Below are 18,910 nucleotides of genomic sequence, written 5' to 3'. Positions count from 1 at the left end.
CCCTGGACGTCTGGGCGATGTACGTTTGGGCAAATGTGTCTGCCACGGTAACATCCCACACTAGCGGCTTTCCATTCTTCCATGGGAAACCTGTCACTCCGTCGGGCCGCTTTCCATCGCCTCTGTCTAAGCCTACCGGCTCGAGTGACGAAGGTACTTTTGCCGAACGCAGCGCTCGCTTGGTTGCTTCGTTCAAGACGGCGTGAACACCGTGCCTTCCTTTCGCCAGTTTGCAAACCAGTCCATGGTGTCCAAAACTGTCTAGCTGTACGGTACTGCCGCACCGACACACATGCATCTGACATACTGGAGCTCCCAACCGTCGTGCCGCGGCAATTTGTAAGTGAGCATCCTCCAGTAAATTTCCGAATTTAAAAAAAAACAACCACACAAAACCCACTGTTTTAAGTAAAAATGGCTGTGATTGGAATTTCTTCGCTAAGTTTGCTTCAAGTCAGGGCGTCTGACTGACCGGAAACGCCGCACGGCTGCGCCCACGAAGAATGCAACCCGTTGCTCGAGTTACCGCAAAGTGCACTGCCTAGTGCAAAGCGACGCTTAGAAATTTTGATCGACATCCGTCAATTCCTAATTCCTCAGTACACTTCCCAAAAAAACAGAGCTGTGTTAAGGATTAAGGAAGCATACTGCTCCCTGTACTAAATGTGCTGTATACTGTACTCACATTATCAGAACTGCAATTCTGTGCCTAACACACAATATTAATAACAATAATTATTTATCTTTTACGAGTAGCAGAAATAAAACACCAGTATGCACTACTGCAGGCGGGCCGTGGCCCGTGGGTGCGTTCACATCATTACTCGTACTGAACATGTTAAAGAAACAAAAATTCTGTGAATGCAAATCACAGTGCAATGATCTTATCTGCAATGGATAGCGGAATGCACAGTGCATATAAAAAACCGATAAGGACGTCCACTGTCCAAATACCGTACAAAACTACCTACAAAAGAGCTTTCGACGGTATCCGCGATCCAGTTGCACCATCCCCTACAGTACTGTTCTTTCTTGCACTGAATACAATACAGTTTTAGCGTCCTTATTTACAATAGAATGGTGGCCAAACAATAAGCAGAATCGCACTATGCACACCAAATCACAGAAGAACCGGTACAAAGAAATAACCGCGCCAACCGACGCTTTTTGCCAAAAGTGCTAACCGTCAGGCCAGAAGGTTATCAAATTGTTAATGGGCCGAAAGAAATCCGCAGTTATATCTTGCTTTCGTTTTCGGGAGTAAAATAGTTTATATAATTGATGATCCATTCAGATTCGTCCAGATTAATACCTTTGCTGAAATTTCTCGAAAACCTGGAAGAAACGATAAGTAACAGCATCCAACAGCGCGACAAAAAGTCATGTACCGGTAAGTCACCTGAAATTCCCAAAAAGAAACCTGTCGGTGTTTTTTTGCAGATCCTGTACATCAATGTTTTGCTTTTGCAACTCACGGAATCCACGCAAAGTATGAAATACTGCCATAATTTCCACCCAGCGTTGTTCGGCTACAATAAAGCGTAATAACACTTACTATTACGCTTAATACTGTGAAGTACGTATAAATGCTGTAGTAAACTGCAAAAAAAAACGACTAAAACAATTTTTTGCTTGCACTCGAGCAACTTAGTGAACTTGCATCGATACCACTTAAATTTAATCATTTTTCCTATAAGTCCACTAAACCTACCGAAAAAAACTATGAGCAAAACTCAAAAGCCAACCTATTACGGCGACTTACACGTTTTTTCTGGCATTATAATCCCCACTTGGTAAATGAAACTGAGATATATATCGGATTCATCCAGTTTGAATTTTTGACGGTCTTCCGCAGTCCACGTCGCTGCAGCCTTTTTCAAACCATCCTGGACCTATAAAGGATAACGTTGACATGACATGTGGCATTTTGCTTTCTAACGGATTCAAGACGATAACCAACATTATCGCAAAGCGCTACACTGCTACAGTGAGCAAATTTTCGTAGGCACCTCGTCAGTCACCAAGCCTTTCAAAGACTCCGCATCCCCTTCGGAAAGCCGCTCAGATACGCTCAGAAATGCCTGCAAAAAACAGATACACCAGATAACTCCCACGACCGTGCTATTTAATAAGCCTACGCGAACATTTGCGTACCTGTCGTGCGCCTCGGTCAAAATTTTGCAAGGAAAACTCTCGATCGAAATGAGGACGAATAATGAACGCCGTCTGGACCCAGTTCCGCACACTGTTAAAGAACGAAGGCCAAACGATCTTCTTCGCTCCTGGCATAATTCGCGTGATAACCATTCTGCCTTATTTATAGGTAACACTTTCCACTGGGAAAGTGATGTCAACAATAAGAAACCAGAAAAATTGTAAGTTTCTGCCTTTTTGGATGCAGGCTAGAATTGAGCCATTATGGTGTGCGGTTTATTATGGTTTGCTTGAGCCTTGAGTGTGCTTCGAAACCCACGGAATGGCAACACTGGGCGGCGGTAGGCACTGTTGTCAAAAATGAAAACGGCCAGTGAGTGCCCAACTGCCCATTGCCTCAAACTGGGTTTCTTCAGATGGAAGTCACTTCAACAACAGACTCTTCGTAATGTTCTGTAACGTACAGAGCGTTTGCACCTCGTGGTTTGTGACAGCGTGCTAATTTATGAAAATTCTTCAAGGAACTCAATGGGTACTTTTGACCTCTAGAACACCTTAAACTTGGAATCTCCAAGACTTATCAGTTATCACTATTTATCGTATTTAGAAAACCGCAAAATGCGAAAGCGGCTTAGTGTGTGAAATCGCAAACGTTTTGTGGCAAGTATAACAAGTTCACTATTAACTGTAAGAAGTGTTCCCATTGTAAAGCATATCTCCATAGGAAATCCAACGGCTACTTATCGTAAGAGTACAGTACTACAGAAATACTGACGGTGAGTATGATACAGAAATAAATTTACTCCAAAGAACTGGTCAGTAACAATCAACAACTCATACCGACAGCGGTACTGCAGTACTGACACGTTACAGTTAAATATACAAATACATAAAACAACCCAATATAGTCAAAGATCAATAAATTCGAAAAAACACAATCGAAGTTTTAACTGGCGGTAACAATCAAATTAATGGAAAGCAATTCACCCACCGTCCCCAGCCAAATCGTGCCAGTAAAAATAATCATTAAATACTCGTAACCAAAAACACGGTTGTACCACAAAAACCAATACTATATCAACATAGCAGACTCCGCAAAGTGACCAGATTTTTAAAAAAGATCATACATATCTATCAGTTGCCGAGCGGAATGAAAACTGGTTTGTCATCATGTCATCACAGGTTGATCGTATGGAGCCATCCCCATAGCCCGACCTGGTCAACCTGTTCGAAATATTACTGAAAAACGAAAAAATATTATTCCTTTGTGGTAATGAGCGGGAGCGAATGTGCCGACTTCGGTTAATCGAAGACTTTGTGGAAGGAGGCGACAGCATATCGGAAGAAGAATAATCGGGAGAATCACGAATCTGAAGCAAATCAATATCTTTCTCATTGCAGAAAGTTTCCGCACGATCCCTTTGCTGTGATAATAATAATCTATCTCTGACATAGGAAGTGTGTTCGGAATCGGAAAACTGCACGGCACTCTTTGGCACAAGATCATCACTGCTAACCACAACAGGTGTCCCATAGACTTCCTCCATCGGGGTCTTAACTAGCTCAGCATGACCACCCCATTTCAGTCGATAAAAACCACTTTTCCATTGTATCCGGGGGTTGAGGATGGCCTTAGCAAACATTAAGAAGCATGTCGCTTCCCGGAAGATCCAGCTGATTATAAAATCCAGCTTGCTATACTTCAGTCGCCCATTCTACAAATTTTGCCACTGTATTTATGTCACACTGAATATGTTTTTACACCCTCTAGACCAAAACAGCAAAATACGAACCTGAACAACGTTGAGCAAAATCCAGTCAAGCAGAAACCATGTTATAACATGCACCAGAAAGACACCTAGGGCTGACAGGGCGAACAGGAAAGATACAGCGAATGATGCGATGAGTCCCAGTAATAAGCACTCCTGGAATGGTTCCAACAATGTGGCAACTGGCACCATTGCAAACCGCAACTTTGCCCACCTAATAACGTGGTCAACTTCGTAAATACGCAGAATGATGTTGAACAATTTCTAGCCGTCTGGGGAAACCTTTCTCAAGAAGCTAACCCAATGCGCCAGGGTGCAACAACAATATTTTCCCAGACAACTGGTTAAACATTTAACCGAAGTTTCTTTATAGCGGGGAATCACTAAGTTAGATATAAACTATAAAGTAATGATCAGAGAACACAGGTTCTTACCGCTCAAGGCGACCTTGAAAATGTGCAAGATGGCAAACAGCGGAATTCTGCCAAGCGGGCTGAGAAGAAATGCATACAACCCAACCCTGATCGGTCATGGCTTTAGCGAAAAAATAATCTTCTGCAAGGTACTGTCCAAACGCTCCCATTCCGCCTTTATTTTCCAAGAGGTTCTTGCGCATCAGAGCTGACATGCCCGTTGGGCAGTTTATGCCCACGCAATCCGCTGACAGGTAGATGCGGGCATGTGCAGTTCCAAAGTAAACCTGCAGTGTGGGATGACATTGCAATTATGTTGTAAACATCCACATTAATTCCAGCTTCAGTTATGACTCTTCAACGTATTAATGATGGCATCTGTTAGCATTAACTGTAAACTCGCAATCAGTATTACGATGCGAAAACGCAGCGATACCTAATCAATGTTATCAACATCTATTACCACACTAATATTAACAATATGATCCTGATTAAGCATAAGTTACTCGAAGTACAAATGACAAAAGTAGTTGCTTTATTTGCCTTTTCTAAACACGCGGGAAAGCCCAGCTCGTCTCGATCTAAGCAGAAAGGCATCTGATGCACTAATCCGACGCCATGAGAAGGTCCACGATTACGGAGCCAATTCCACAGGCGGCGCAAACGACTTTCTGGCTGATCCCGGTCCATTTCGGGTTTCAGCATCGTGTAAACCATATCCAGTAACGTATCATCGCGCACTGCGATAATTCATAAATCAGTTATGTAAAAAAGCGAACATCTGGTAGCTAACGCCGGTTATCAGAGCACTGCCTTGCACGAAGTACTGATGCTCTCCCAACCATACAATGCACTCGGTACACGTCATGCGGCAGCCAGTTTCAGGAAGCGTAAAGTAACTACCTGACACCTTTGACTGAAAACCGGATTCCACAACAAAAACCCACCTACTCGAAATTCCACTGTCGGAAACAAGAACCAGCTCGTATTTCGAAGCACGATATCCTGGCATCATGTTGTTGATTTTTGGATTGACACCAACATGTTCGCCACCTGTGAAGCCATTAATATGCAAGTTTCTGGTCAAATCAGTAAGTAGCAAATGCCTCCAACTTATGGTTAGGTATGTGATTGTTAGTAGAGACTAAACCAGCACTGTATCAATCTATCATGCTTTTAAACAGCATCACCCTTTTATTTTGAGACATGCAAATGTTGTATTAATTAAATTACAAGCGAACTTGATACCTTAGAATTACTGCTCGAATTATGTAGACGACGCTAACAACACTTACCAATAAATATTCGCGCATCCACACAGGGATACTTTTTCATTAGGCTTTGCACAATCATCACAGCAGGGTCCGATTCATCCGTCACACAAAACAGCAGCTCGAACTGGGGAAGAAAAAATATGCATAAAAATCAGAACAAAAAGAAACGAGAAATAAAGCGACAAATTAATTCAACAAAGAGATTTTTTAAATTATTTTTTTGAGAATTCGCAGCGTTGCGATTACAGTTATCCGTTCCACCATTAGTGCCTATTTTCGCTTGCATACCACTGCTACCAGAGCATATAGATTGTAATGTTTTCACGGTACAAATGGCAGTTTAAAGCTACTGTGCAAGCTAAAACAATACACACAATAATTATATTCTCACTCTCACAAGTCAGCTCATAAAAAGGCTTGATGAATATTATTAGTAATAGCAAAAATAAGAGTGAGTGAGACACTGATACGATATCAACTATCAAGTGTTGACATAAGCAGAGGAAATGACTAAAAGCACATAGCGATCAGCTAGTCTGTACTTGACATGGAATATATCCCTTGTCAAGCACGCACTAGATTTTCTTCCTAATCCTCCATTACGCACTAACCTTTGGATACGACATGACGAAAAACGACTCCAAATTATGCATTAAATACTGATCAATGCCAACCAGTGGTTTCAGGATAGATACACCGGGCAGCAGATCGCCACTAAACAGGGTATAAATGTTTTCCTTCTCCTGACCAGCGACTTCCACTTGAACGATAGTATGCGATGTTGCAGAGTGCTGTGCAGGTATTTGACTAGGATCACGTTTGGCTGAGTCGGTGCGGTTTTGACTGTTATCACTGGCATCCAACAAGGATGAACCAGAAAAACTGCCAACTGCATTATGGCCGACCTTGGCACTGGACGATTTTAAGCGCACTGGTTTTGCCGGTCGACCGGGAATCTGGAAAGCTGATGAGCGATGCAACCGCCATTTCCTACAACATGATAAAAATAACGTAGACTTACAAGAGATATCAATCAGTTTTTTGCACAATGTCCATAATGGCTTGCCGTCTACTGACTATTTGCATAGCTGCATGCCAGACATGCGACATAACATCGGCATGATACAGAATACAGATGTTATGCATCTGCGTTCGGTGGCTGTAGAAGTCATCAGGCGCACTTTGTTCAGCTTATTATTGGGATACGGTTGCGGCTTGCTATTAAAGCGCAGCATCAGGCAGTAGAGACTGCAACTCCCATTTCAGCCAGCTATCATCCCGAATCGCTCATGTGCAAAATGCGTCCGTGTGTTGATATCATGGAATATCACAAATAAACTATGCTCCACTAGCCATAAGCCCATAACTACTGTCAAGAAATGGCAAAAACGATGGAAGCTGAAATCACCGAGCTAGCAAATGGAAGCACACAAAAATAAACGCTAACTATAGATACTAATGGAAAACAACATTTAGACGAAAAATAATATTTCCCTCCCTAACAACTACGAAGACAAGAAGATATCCTGTCCAACTTTTATAAAGACTGTTGCAAAAAAAACTACCTATACTCGCATCAACTATTTTAGAATAATCATAAATAACACTAAGGATGTACTTAATTATACAGAACTTTAAATAAATTTTCAGAATTTCTTTGGCAGCGTACCAGACGTCAGACCACCATGGATGGACAATAATACCGGCATGGTGCACGTACTAGCAGTAGCCACTAAATAGGCGAAATGCATGAGCGATACGAGTAACAAATATTAATGTATAACTTGCGAACTCATAAACCAGGTCAATATTTACTTCTGTTTATATTTTCAGCAATGCAAGCGAACAGTGCATAAAATGTTAAGTTCAAAATTCAGCAGGGTTCTCCTGTTTTCTGTATAGGAGCATTAATGAACCAGACTCGTCGCGGCTATATCCTGCTTCAGCGGAAGCCGTTACTACAAAAATCGATACGAGTATACATGCCAACAGTTTCGAAGAAAAGTCGAATTTTTCAGTTCTCATTCATTCCTGCTGTGTGACTGTTTCAAAGCACGGCTCTTTTCAATGGCCTATATTGGCTACAAGCCTACACGAGACTCAAAGTAACAACTGGCACGACGATTGCATGCCGAAGCCGACAAGAAAAAAATAATCTATAACCTTCTCGTAGTGTATTCCCTGAGGCCACATTGCACGGTGCGCCCTGCGAGTCTGCTGCCAACACTGTACAGTACTTACCCATACATAATGCCGATCAGATGAAGATGCCAAACGCCAATCCAGAAAACAGTTATGATTATGGAAAGTACCAAGCCCACCACATCAATCAGGGACCCACTGTGATACATTCATATGATGAGAGAGATCTCCTCCCGCCTTCGATCCCGGCCCGGTCGTATTACCGTCCTGTGGCAGCTGCGGCTTGTGCGGCACAGCCTGCTGATCGGGGCACAATAAAATCCAAAGAATCTGCAATCAGGAAACAAACTGCAATAACGTTTCAGAATTCCTGAATGCTTCCGATCACGTTACATTTCACACAAAGCTCAAGCTAAATAATCCCAAATCGCATGCCTACAAAGGCTATTTTACGTATTGGAATCTTTGCTAAATGCGTACTTCCTGACACACGTCACATTTCAGCAGGAAACCAGATAAATGGAATTGTTAAGCAATGTTAACGTTACAAGTGATTCATTGTTTAGATATGCCAAAACGGAAAAAGTCAATAATGCTAAACAGCTAAAAGTAACGCACTACTTATCAACAGCTTACCGGGCGTTAACTGCCGCAGAAAAAAGACGCAGACTATACAAAAAATGGGAAAAACGGATATTTTTTATAAACCACCGGTAACAATTTACCACGAGCGCTGCAGCAAATTTTATTGCACGCTTAGCTATCTGTACACTAGCAAAAGTAATGGTTATTAAAATAAGTGTTTCATGGAACCAAGCCCTCATCGTAAGCGGAACGCTAATAGTACTTTCGGCCCATCATTATGACGCAAAAAGAGCGTAAATGTGAAATAAGGAGACTGTAAACTTTTCATCGAAACCTTCCTCGAATAAAGGGGCCACACCTGCACATAACGTGCCGAACAAGCTTCCAGCCTGGAATACAAATACTGTGTTCCCAACCAGCTAAGCACTTCCCGAATCCGTGGCTCAAAAGAAAACATCGACTGCATGTTCTCTTCAAGTGCCACAATTACGGTTTTAAAATTGGCTTAACGCACGCGATATTCATTATTAAATATATTTATCGACTACTTTCCTATTATGTAGAACAGTCCATTTATGGAAATAATACAATTTCCAGACGTGAAACGCCCAATTCACGAGTAAAACAGACTGCTGCAAACAGATTCGTCAACACGGAAATCGACTTAATGGACTCACCCTGGCACACGTGCGCAAAATAGACCATCAAAACAACCGCAATCAAGGTTGATCAAGCGGTAATTATCTGATCGACAAAGTGCAGAATCCTCCAGCTAACAGTCAATACGGCCAGAAACCAAGCGTACGGGCACAGAGGAAACCTGATCCTTGAGAGGGTGGAAACGCTGATCTACAGTAAATTCTCTATCTGGCACTGCTGGCAATCTATTTGGACTACACACTGCCACTGTCGCTTATCGGTTACTTGCGAGTTTACGATATCTCGCAGCCCCCTTTCTGTCTCTCGCTCTCCGACTAGTACTTAAAATCCTAGCTTATCGCAAAACTGAATGGTTTTTCATTTTTAAATTCTCCCGATAAGGATGCACGTAACAACTATTTATTAAATTCACCGTCTGCGTGCAAAGCACTTACTGACTTACACTGCGGCAGGCAAGGAGTGACGCAACCGAGACGTCCACTTGTGCGCTTTGATCCCTGTTGTTTCGGCCGTAGAAAGGCGATCGCGAAGGCAAACGCCACTCTACAATCAGATCATCCGACTCTTCACCGCAACCCACCACACCGCCGCACTCAGCAGAACAGGGAGAGCATGAACAAGAGGACACCGCAGTTGCTAATCCAGAAAAATGGGAATATTCGTTACAAGGGGAATGATCAGCAATAGTCATCCTTTAGATGAGTCAACGCTACACATCACGCATAATCCAGCATAATTTGGAGCTGAACCGTTGAACGGGATGCTGTCCAAAATTAAGAGGGGATCAACGACTGAGCAGGCCAACTAGAGCAGACCGGAACGCACGAGAAGCTCAGATGCCAATGCCAAGCGCTATCAACGTCCTGCATGCTGTTCCAATGCCACTCACCGTCAACTGATAGTGATTTGGTATACTCCTACACACTTCTGAATCCTAACAAGCTGTGGAAGAACTGAACATGCGGGGTGTAAATAAAGAAAAGAAGAACATAAGCAAAATTGTAAAAAGCTTATTCAGGACAAACCCAAAAAATGCGAACGAGTATGCTCAGCATGGGATCAGTTTTTTAACGGTAGTCTGCCAGCCGTCGACTGAGTCAAGTGCATGCCGTTTGAATGAACTTGAAGTTGACGCTTCCGAAAGTAGTAAATGCAGACAGCTGGCCGGTGTTTCCCCCCTGGCCATCACAATTAGGCAGTAGGCACTTACTGACTTAACATCTTGTCAGGAGTACTACTGATTTCTATGCCTCAATAATTATAGAAAGGAGCACTTTTGCAAAACCAAAATATCTATACTTTGTACCTGTTTTAACGCTGTGCAAATTTTATAAAACCGGTTTTACAAATTGGCCATGAGCAGCATGATGACAATTAATAAAGGATCTTGTGACACCACTGGCGTTTACCCTTCACATGAGGCTACTGCGTCACTGCATACTACTGCAGACAAAAAGAACGTACAAAACGACGACGCTGCAGGGCCGCAGGCTGGCGGCGGACTTTCCGGTCTAAACAATTAAAGGTCAGCTTTATACCTGCGTACATATTTCTTCGTTGTTGTAACTTTCATGTTTCTTCTTAGGTGTAACTTTTAATTTTATCTATATGGACATTCATGATTGAAATGATGGCATGCACGTGTATATTTGCCGTTTATGTTATTCAATGTTAATCGGTTACCTCTCTAACTGCTTTTAAAAAAGGGGCCATTTGGATTTTGGAGTAAGGGACACGTGTAGTGCCTAGTCTGCCGACATCCTGAGCACGCACGTTTCAGTATAAATGCAATTATTATTTATTATAAGTTAAGTATAACATAGTTATGCAGGAAATGCCAATTTAATGCATTATGGAATTAAAATATGGATGCCTTTATTTCGTCTAGTTTATAACCTCTGTTCAAGTCTGTTGTAGTGCATAGATTACACAATAACATATTAAACATTATAACTATGTGAAATTAAATTGTGTTAATGCTGTTTTCTATCCAGTTAGAGTAGTTTGTTATCCTTGTGTAAACACCGGGAACACCGACTTTGCCACAATCAACTCCCCAAGTCACCACTCCATAAAGCACAAAGATACTTCCCAATCCAGGTGAACTAGCGCCAGGACCGTCGCCGTTGGCGTTTAGCGGACAAACAAGTGGACCACCGCCATCATACTGCAATTATAAACCATTTTCCCGTCCTTTTTTCATCAGGCCAAATAGAAATAGGTACGTGTAAATGGTAAGTCATTCGGCTCCAAGAGTATTAATTCTAGCGGTTGAAGTGGACTTAAAATAGTCCGCAACGTATTTACTGTAAGATTTTTTTATTTTATAGCAAAGCGGTGGTGGCAGAAATAATTCTGCTTGTAGTTGTTACAAATTAAAGTAACGATAATTATCAATCGTAACAATACTTACTTCACATCCATCAGACAAGCCTTCCCCACCAGCACAAAAGAACGTATCAGGCAGCATAAATTTGTTTCCCAGCAGTCCTTGCAGAATGTTGCTGCACTGGTCATTACTGATTAAAGGAACCGGGACTTCTTTCATACGCATGATTGGGAATTCGTCTCTACTTTCCAACTTCCCATAGCCTGTTGTTACGCATCTTCCGTTCGGACTGCCTCGCGCAAACATACTTTCCATTTCAGTATGACTGTTGCTGGACATTAAGCATACACTGCAGATACGATCGCGATTCGTCGGGGCATCCGAATCCAGAGTTAGAATGGCTAAGTTATGCTAAAATTCATATGAAAAAGTTTTGCACAGCTGTCAGTTTTATAGCAAATTATTAAATTTCCTTACAAATTTTTAAAAATTCATGGTATCAATCACGATAGCAAACCCTTTACAATTAGTCATTCCTGTTGCTGTGTAAAACCGTAGGGACTGTGAATACAATAATACTAGTTACCGCTCCGGCGCCTGGTTGAACTGTATTTACCACTAATTATTCCAGTACCTGAAATGGGCTCTGTCCGGTATAGTCTGGATGTATCAAAATCTTGGAGACTTTGATATCGATTAAGTCTTCATTATCATCCTAAAAAAATTTGCATATAGTTTCGCCACATAAACTACATTGCTGAGCTCATTGCTAGTGTTGAAGTATGCAGTTATTTAAGTGGTGTTAACAAATTTCTGTACGGCTTTCTCTATTTTCTATTTCTCTATATGTACACGGCTTTTCTCTATTTATAATTAAAGTTTTTTCAGCACACGCAGTTTAGCATAGTCTGGGAAAGATCCTGAAATTTGCTAATCTTATGGCAACTCAACAAGAATTTCTCACCGATGACCGAAGGTTAGTGTCTCCCAATCGGATTAATAGTGTGGCCGGTGTGCTTTTTTGGACACAGTGAGCAACCGTTAATACGTGCCGATTGTTAAGCACTATCCCTCCACATTTGAAAGTCAAATTGTTATCCATCACAGCGGCCTGAATTAATAACGGAAAGATAAATGTTGCGTATGTTTTAGTTTATTAATTTGCGGTATAGGAAAGATTTCCTTGAACTGTAATACAGAGCACTTAAGCTTGGCTAAAAAATTACCACGCGCGCTGATAATGTAATTCAAATTATACATAACGTTTGTAGTTTGTACCATACGTTTTTTGTATACAATATTATGTATTTCCACTTCGACCTAATAATAATCTGATCTTTCGTAGTGACAACTGTATGATATTCTAGCCACACTGACCTGCCAACACCATTTGCCTGTCGGGGATAGTTGTGTATCTCTAGGACCCGTCCTGGTGATCTCCCGGAAATTTGTATTTATGCGTCCACAGCTGGCGAAATCCGCACTGGAGGAACGAATGGGTGGCGCCGCCAACGATGCCGGTTGCACTTGCACTGCGACATTATTAAGGGTCACCGGTCCCTGGGTTGTTGTCGTAGGAAGAACTTCCGTAATCGGCAGACTTTGAATTTTGCTGGGTATGGCTGTATTGCTCCCGGCACATGGCAAGGTGCAACATCCGTAATCACTTAACATTGTATGGCTGCAGCTTTTTGTCGGATTCGGATCGAGAATGGCACCACTGACCATATAAGAACAGTAGGGTTCTGGTAAACAAACTCCTAATGTTCCTGCCGAACTAATGCAGGTGTAGAAATCAAGAAATCCTGCAACAGCCGCTAATGAGTCATAACAGGCGATATTTTTATCATTCCCCGTACATATATACGACTGAATTAATTGAAGGCGTTGCTAGCTCATCTGGAAAACCATCAACTGGAAAAACTCAGGAACAGTTATCTACCTATATGCACAACAGAAAATTCTGACAGAATAAAAGCTTATAAGTTTAAAGAATTTTGCAGTAGACCCATTTTGAGTGCACTGGCAATTTCTGCCACATGTACAGTCTATCCTAACATGCAGGATTAAAAATACCTGGTTTATGTACTCTCAAGTAACATTTTAATTAAATCATAACGCTGCAATTATTTTAGGCCATCTTGCTTAATTTACAAGTTTAGGAACAATTTTAAGAAAGGAATATACCCTGACAATATTACTTACGTGGAATCCGCAGATTAGAGGGGTTCAGGCTGTGGGTAGGATGCAGAAAATCAAGATGGTCATTAAAATCCCCTTTTGCAAATATAGTGATAAACATATTACAAAATAACAGGCCAGCGAAAAAATACAGCATTGTCGCACCGTTTACGATGACCATCCCAGCGGTAACTGAGATGCGGCAGTAAGAATGAAATTTCTGCTGAATGTCGACTTGAATTTTAAAAGAAGTTTAAAAATTATGAAAAGGGCCAGGGGATGTCAACAATAGTTTAATGTATTGCCTACATTAAACACAGCACAGCAGCGTAACAGCAGAGCTTAAAGGGAAAAAACATACAGTAGTTAAATGCATACTCGGCAATCAATAAATATTTTACTATTGTAGGCTTGTCGTTGTAGTAAATGAAGCGGTGTAAAGGACACAATCTGCAATATTCGTTATTCAAACATACATAAACACCTAAAAAAGCGTTAAATGCAGCGCCACAAGGTTTTCTTGAAAGAAAAAGTTTCAAACGAAAATATAATACGCACGATATGCAGGTTGATCATATAAAGATCTTTGTCCGAAAGATTGTCATGGTGTGTAACTGGACTGCGTTAATATAAACCGTGTAGCAACTAGCAAGGTCATAAACCTCGAAGCTCTTTTCTAACTTGAACTTTCTTGCCATTCGTTTTCTTATGTAATTATGAAGACGTTAAACAGAACTGCTGTTTTTAATCAATATTCAGTGATGATCAAACTGTGTAAACGTATACAGTTGAACATAAACAAGCCGCTCATACACTTGTATATGATAGAATAGATTACATGGTGAAACTGGTGGCATGTGGCGTTGCATAGTGTTTAATCCGTGTTCCAATGTTTCAAAGGTGAGTTAGCGGAAAACCACAAATTAGCAGTGTACCTAAATTTTGTAGTTTCTGGAAAGAAGGATAATTCCTTTCCAGGTCGTTTTTACATTGCTGGTAAGTAGTAATTACAACTACAATCGTGCTGCTTTTAAAAGCAGCGGTCAAGTATTGTAACTGGTGATTATTAACGCCAAACATTGCATCGACTTATACAAACGGTACTTATCATTCTTCTTGTTCTTCTGTCGTACTTGGTTATGCGCTTTATGAACGACTTTTAGAAATTGTACCGTTTAAACCTATCATATCACACTGAACTATAGTTCACACGTACAATTAAAGTTTGGCGGAGCATTGCTACAATCTACAGAGTGTTTCAATTATTTTGTTATGTAAAATTAAAAGAATGTTTTAGTCTTCGAAATCGTCCTTATCATTTCCTGTTCTAAAGCTCAAAAATAAATCTCGAAGTGCAAATTAAAAATTAGTTATTAACATCATGTGAAAACACTATGGTGTTTCCAAGGCAATCAACAAATTTCGTAATACTTCTCCTCTGGAATGCACTCTCTTGCAGAATGCAAAATAATTCAAGTATAAAGCCAAATCGCACCATACAACTGTATTTACAAAATGGTTTTTGTGTAATAAGGAATTATTGATGTTTTTAAATTTTTTTAATTGTGCAATATCGAAACGTAAAAAAATACTGCAGAACTTATGCTTGCCGCTGTCAGTATACATATCTGTTGCCCGCGTTTTGCGTAATAATTTTGTGATATCTGTCTAAACACACAGTATTTGCAGTTTATGTAAATGACCTAGCCATACTATCTGATACCATCTGACATACTCCTACGAAATCTGAAGTATTTTCGCTAATCTCTCATACTGGATTTGTGGTATGGGAAATTCAAAGAAAGACGAACAATATGACTATCTTTTTAAAGGTGACAATTACTTAGTACTTGTTAGCAATTTACATGTGTCTGATTACATACCCAGCCCATGCATCAATAGGTACAAATAGCTGCGTTTGCAGCGTTTACTTTGTACTACAAAAAGGGGACATTACATTAACGTTCTATTTTTATGTAAATTTGAAAAAAGTAAATTTACTGTTTCTTCTTGTTTGTTATTGTACAGTACAATTGTACGCTCCCACGCCACGGTAAAACTACACGTTTCTATACATTTTTGATATGATCAGCTGTGCCGCTGTGTGAAACCGTTTGCTCCATTTTTTATTGTAGTTGTTCTGGTTGGAGATTCAGGGGTTGGTAAAACAAACTTGGTGTCTCGATTTGCCCGGAATGAATTTTCGTTGGAAAGCAAAAGTACCATTGGAGTGGAATTTGCTACCAAAAGCGTACAAATAGAAGGAAAGACCATTAAAGTCCAGTGCTGGGATACGGCTGGCCAAGAACGTTATCGGGCCATCGGTAGTGCGTAAGTTGTTGAGCATATATTGATCTCTTGGCATATACTTTCCTCATTTCAAAACGAAAAATTATTTTTCTGTAATCTAAAATGTGTATTAACTGAAATTATTGAATAATATGCTGCAGCAAATTTTACATGTTTTAACTACCGAAGATTCATTCGAAGGCTCTCGGTTGTCATACAGACAACAGTCCATATTTATTGCATATAATTTTTCAGGTACTATCGTGGAGCACTGGGGGCTCTTCTAGTATACGACATAACTAAAAGGCCCACTTTTACGAATATTCAGTCGTGGCTGAAGGATTTGCGAGATTCCGCGGATAATAATTTGGTTATTTTAATGGTGGGAAATAAGAGTGACCTTAAACACCTTCGAGCTGTCAATATCGAAGAAGGAAAGGCGCTTGCAGGTACAGGGAAAGGTCATTCGTTAGTATAGATGCGTTACAAATAAAACCCGTAAACAATAAATTTATTTTGGAGAATTTCTTATAATTACTGTACTTTTTCCGGGGATTTGATATTCACATTCCTTTTTCGTATTGGACTTTAGAAATTGTACATACGGTTGGTTTGTGGTACGTTACCGTACGTATAAGGTGGTATTTGCTGCATAAATGTGAGTATTACTATATTTTCATATTATGAGCTTTTTATACAATATACAATCATAATAATTTCATATATCTGATAGTTATACGGTATCTATAGAATTACATACGAGCGGCTATGCAGTAGGATGAGCAAGAGTCAAAACGTAAATCCGACCGTGGAAATTCCTTATTCTACTCTGTAGTTGCAGTTACTAGTAATTGTTTGAATTTGTTTTACAGAATCAAACAAGATGTTTTTTATTGAGACGTCAGCATTGGATGCGTCTAATGTGGAAAACGCGTTTCACACATTGCTCACGGAAATCTACCATAATATTATGACGAAAGATGCTGCTGGTCAGAATGTGCATACACATGCAGGTCGGATAGGCGCCGGTACACCTGTTTCGGATGCCACTCAGAAAAATGAAAGCACATCAACTAAAACATGTGCTTGTTAATATTTTTTATTGTTTTATGCTGTTGCAGTTGTTAGTGCAAAGAGGCACTGCTAGGAACGAGGATTTGTACATATGAGCATCAAAGAACATTTGTGTATCGTACTCGTATAAGTAAAACGTCGTTGCAATCGGCTTTACTTCGTAGTTCGTACTCGCAATTTCGGCACCGACAACCAGAATCTGAATATATAGCTATGCACAATAATGACGAAAACAACAGTCATCACTCTATAAATTTGAGTACGGTACTTATACCGCAACATTTTGATCGACTTTAAAACGATGGGAACGTGAACGCCGAAACATTTCGGGACATGGGCTTGGCCGTAGCGTTAATCCGAGTCTCCGAGAGATCACAGTTACCCGGGTAGATGCGTAATTACATATTTTAATTGGAACGAAAGAAACAGCAATCGGACACCGATAAGGGATTGCTGTAACTGCCCGATCGTAAGTACCAGTAAGTACTTGCATTTTGAAAGCGGTGATTTGTAAGGATCTCATGCATTTACACTGCACGATACCAGTGTTTACACCAGGAAACATGTGCATTATCGTAAACCTTTGACCGTTTGCATTGTTCGAGTCATGCCGGGTTGGTGTAATTTCTTGTGATAAAAGCCCGATAATACAGGTAGTAAATTATGATGTGCGCTACAAGGAGAAAGTGGCAGGTAACTATTCCACGCAATACACGACCCCATTTCTGCGATACACTACACTTTTCGTACACTTATCATACACCTGCAAAATTTGCGATAGTTTTACGGTTTGCGAGCGATTGAAACACGGGGACATTTGTAATCAGAAGGACAACTCATAAAAAATGGCCGATCCATTTTACATTAATCGCGGTGAAGTGAAACACCATTTGAGCCGTTTAGCCAGCGCCGTAGAGAAGTTTGACCGGCAAGCACAGCTGCCCACTTCACCGACACACAAGGAGAATGCGGATGATGATGTCGCCTTCGATAAGGGCGCCGTGCAGGATATCATCAAGATGATCAGTGAACTGGAGAACAACTTGAAAGAACTGAACGATACCTTCGCTATGCAGTCACAGAACGCCAAAGTGCTCGGTCTGAACATGGCCGAACTGGCCAAACGGAAGGATATTGTCGAAGTCCATCAGCGCGAGTTCGACGGTCTACGGGATAAATTCGCCTTCGCCATTACCGGTGATGCTTCGGTGGATTCCAAGACCGTCGTCGAGGGATTGTTTGCCGAGCGTGAGGGCAACGTCCGACGCCATCTGCTCACCGGGAACAAAGAAAATCTGGGCTATATGGGCGATAATGGATCGCAGAATTTCCATGTGGAGCCCAGTCGCACCAGTATGCACGAGATGAAACATAAACGAGAGTTTGCCGATGAGGACGATGATGATCTGGTGGAAGTGTACACCAAGAAGAACACCGCCACCATCGAGATGGAGGATACCGGTAAACCGTACTTAAAGAGAGCGGGCAACCGCGCCACACAGGGCCGCCCCGTGGCGGACTGGATGAACCGCAATTTCCCTTTATCCAGACGCAGGAATCGCATCATATTCTTCAGTTTCCCATTTGTGCTTGTGCTCCTCATTATCATCATCATTATCATAGTAAGATATTCTTAAGTCGGCACATATAGTCTTCGCTGACATTCCCCGCTGATATTACTTACAATACAAAGCTGGATATAAATTATAAATGTATTGGTTACCTGGTACCGTATTGGACTGCGTTACATTACATTGGTTATGACTATGTCTATGAGTACTCCTAATGAAGTTACCGGTGGACCTTCAAAATGCAAGTCATCTGTGAATAAACTTAAAAGGATTATTAAAGATCAGCAAAAGAGCTGCTAGGCTAAACATCCTAAACTGAGCTGCTAATTATAAGCTTATTGTAAGGGCTACAAATTTATTATAGCAGAACAAGCAATTTAGCAATATCCAACTTCAATATTATGTTCTATTACCTGAGTTACCTGACCGTTATTAGTACAGACTGTGCTTACGTTAGTACTGTACTTGT

At 40.9% G+C, this 18,910-nt stretch overlaps 5 protein-coding genes across 6 annotated transcripts; 2 read left to right on the top strand and 3 right to left on the bottom strand.

The window, feature by feature from the left end:
* Positions 1-868: 868 nt before the first annotated feature.
* On the bottom strand, positions 869-2,600 carry LOC129585892 (m-AAA protease-interacting protein 1, mitochondrial-like). Its single transcript, XM_055478794.1, has 5 exons — positions 2,155-2,600; positions 2,010-2,081; positions 1,763-1,892; positions 1,400-1,529; positions 869-1,335 (listed from the first exon to the last, which is right to left on the bottom strand). The coding sequence occupies exons 1-5, from the start codon at positions 2,305-2,307 to the stop codon at positions 1,236-1,238; spliced, it is 585 nt and encodes a 194-aa protein (XP_055334769.1). The 5' UTR covers positions 2,308-2,600; the 3' UTR covers positions 869-1,235.
* Positions 2,601-2,939: 339 nt separating this feature from the next.
* LOC129585703 (ceramide glucosyltransferase-B-like) lies at positions 2,940-10,107 on the bottom strand. Of its 2 annotated transcripts, none has more exons than XM_055478495.1 (9): positions 9,440-10,107; positions 7,852-8,082; positions 6,222-6,600; positions 5,632-5,734; positions 5,288-5,389; positions 4,880-5,076; positions 4,358-4,623; positions 3,948-4,137; positions 2,940-3,869 (listed from the first exon to the last, which is right to left on the bottom strand). In XM_055478495.1, exons 2-9 carry the CDS (start codon positions 7,959-7,961, stop codon positions 3,276-3,278), a joined length of 1,941 nt encoding a protein of 646 aa, XP_055334470.1. In that variant the 5' UTR covers positions 7,962-8,082; positions 9,440-10,107; the 3' UTR covers positions 2,940-3,275. The 2 variants fall into 2 exon arrangements, with proteins under 2 accessions (XP_055334470.1, XP_055334469.1); XM_055478494.1 differs by lacking the exon at positions 9,440-10,107 and adding an exon at positions 9,015-9,232.
* Positions 10,108-10,829: 722 nt separating this feature from the next.
* Positions 10,830-14,170, bottom strand: LOC129585704 (serine protease 30-like). Its single transcript, XM_055478496.1, has 6 exons — positions 13,532-14,170; positions 12,704-13,131; positions 12,291-12,437; positions 11,961-12,041; positions 11,411-11,737; positions 10,830-11,164 (listed from the first exon to the last, which is right to left on the bottom strand). Exons 1-6 carry the CDS (start codon positions 13,686-13,688, stop codon positions 10,961-10,963), a joined length of 1,344 nt encoding a protein of 447 aa, XP_055334471.1. The 5' UTR covers positions 13,689-14,170; the 3' UTR covers positions 10,830-10,960.
* An 806-nt stretch (positions 14,171-14,976) lies between these two features.
* LOC129585669 (uncharacterized) lies at positions 14,977-17,021 on the top strand. The gene is made up of 4 exons (XM_055478447.1): positions 14,977-15,339; positions 15,643-15,838; positions 16,052-16,245; positions 16,669-17,021. Exons 1-4 carry the CDS (start codon positions 15,294-15,296, stop codon positions 16,887-16,889), a joined length of 657 nt encoding a protein of 218 aa, XP_055334422.1. The 5' UTR covers positions 14,977-15,293; the 3' UTR covers positions 16,890-17,021.
* A 533-nt stretch (positions 17,022-17,554) lies between these two features.
* LOC129585848 (uncharacterized) lies at positions 17,555-18,747 on the top strand. The gene has a single exon (XM_055478729.1). It carries the CDS (start codon positions 17,716-17,718, stop codon positions 18,505-18,507), a length of 792 nt encoding a protein of 263 aa, XP_055334704.1. The 5' UTR covers positions 17,555-17,715; the 3' UTR covers positions 18,508-18,747.
* Positions 18,748-18,910: the final 163 nt, after the last annotated feature.

Source organism: Paramacrobiotus metropolitanus, unplaced genomic scaffold, assembly GCF_019649055.1.
Source record: "Paramacrobiotus metropolitanus isolate TYO unplaced genomic scaffold, Prichtersi_v1.0 Parri_scaffold0000018, whole genome shotgun sequence".
Classification (NCBI taxonomy): Eukaryota; Metazoa; Tardigrada; class Eutardigrada; order Parachela; family Macrobiotidae; genus Paramacrobiotus; species Paramacrobiotus metropolitanus.
The sequence above is the reverse complement of the archived record's forward strand: the minus strand, read 5'-3'. Positions and strand labels throughout refer to the sequence as shown.

What these genes read in the sequence shown, in the direction of transcription:
- LOC129585892 (XM_055478794.1), bottom strand. Translation starts at nt 2,307, where the DNA reads ATGGTTATCACGCGAATTATGCCAGGAGCGAAGAAGATCGTTTGGCCT. An exon ending in TTGACCGAGGCGCACGACAG is followed by an intron (nt 2,082 to 2,154) that starts GTACGCAAATGT and finishes TGTTTTTTGCAG; the next exon opens with GCATTTCTGAGCGTATCTGA. An exon ending in TATAATGCCAGAAAAAACGT is followed by an intron (nt 1,530 to 1,762) that starts GTAAGTCGCCGT and finishes GCTTTATTGTAG; the next exon opens with CCGAACAACGCTGGGTGGAA.
- LOC129585703 (XM_055478495.1), bottom strand. Translation starts at nt 7,961, where the DNA reads ATGTATCACAGTGGGTCCCTGATTGATGTGGTGGGCTTGGTACTTTCC. An exon ending in TTCCGACAGTGGAATTTCGA is followed by an intron (nt 5,077 to 5,287) that starts GTAGGTGGGTTT and finishes GAATTATCGCAG; the next exon opens with TGCGCGATGATACGTTACTG. An exon ending in TTCCCGCGTGTTTAGAAAAG is followed by an intron (nt 4,624 to 4,879) that starts GCAAATAAAGCA and finishes CCCACACTGCAG; the next exon opens with GTTTACTTTGGAACTGCACA.
- LOC129585704 (XM_055478496.1), bottom strand. Translation starts at nt 13,688, where the DNA reads ATGGTCATCGTAAACGGTGCGACAATGCTGTATTTTTTCGCTGGCCTG. An exon ending in CAGGCAAATGGTGTTGGCAG is followed by an intron (nt 12,438 to 12,703) that starts GTCAGTGTGGCT and finishes TTATTAATTCAG; the next exon opens with GCCGCTGTGATGGATAACAA. An exon ending in GCTTGTCTGATGGATGTGAA is followed by an intron (nt 11,165 to 11,410) that starts GTAAGTATTGTT and finishes TTATAATTGCAG; the next exon opens with TATGATGGCGGTGGTCCACT.
- LOC129585669 (XM_055478447.1), top strand. Translation starts at nt 15,294, where the DNA reads ATGGGAAATTCAAAGAAAGACGAACAATATGACTATCTTTTTAAAG. An exon ending in ATATGACTATCTTTTTAAAG is followed by an intron (nt 15,340 to 15,642) that starts GTGACAATTACT and finishes TTTTTATTGTAG; the next exon opens with TTGTTCTGGTTGGAGATTCA. An exon ending in AGAAGGAAAGGCGCTTGCAG is followed by an intron (nt 16,246 to 16,668) that starts GTACAGGGAAAG and finishes TTTGTTTTACAG; the next exon opens with AATCAAACAAGATGTTTTTT.
- LOC129585848 (XM_055478729.1), top strand. Translation starts at nt 17,716, where the DNA reads ATGGCCGATCCATTTTACATTAATCGCGGTGAAGTGAAACACCATTTG.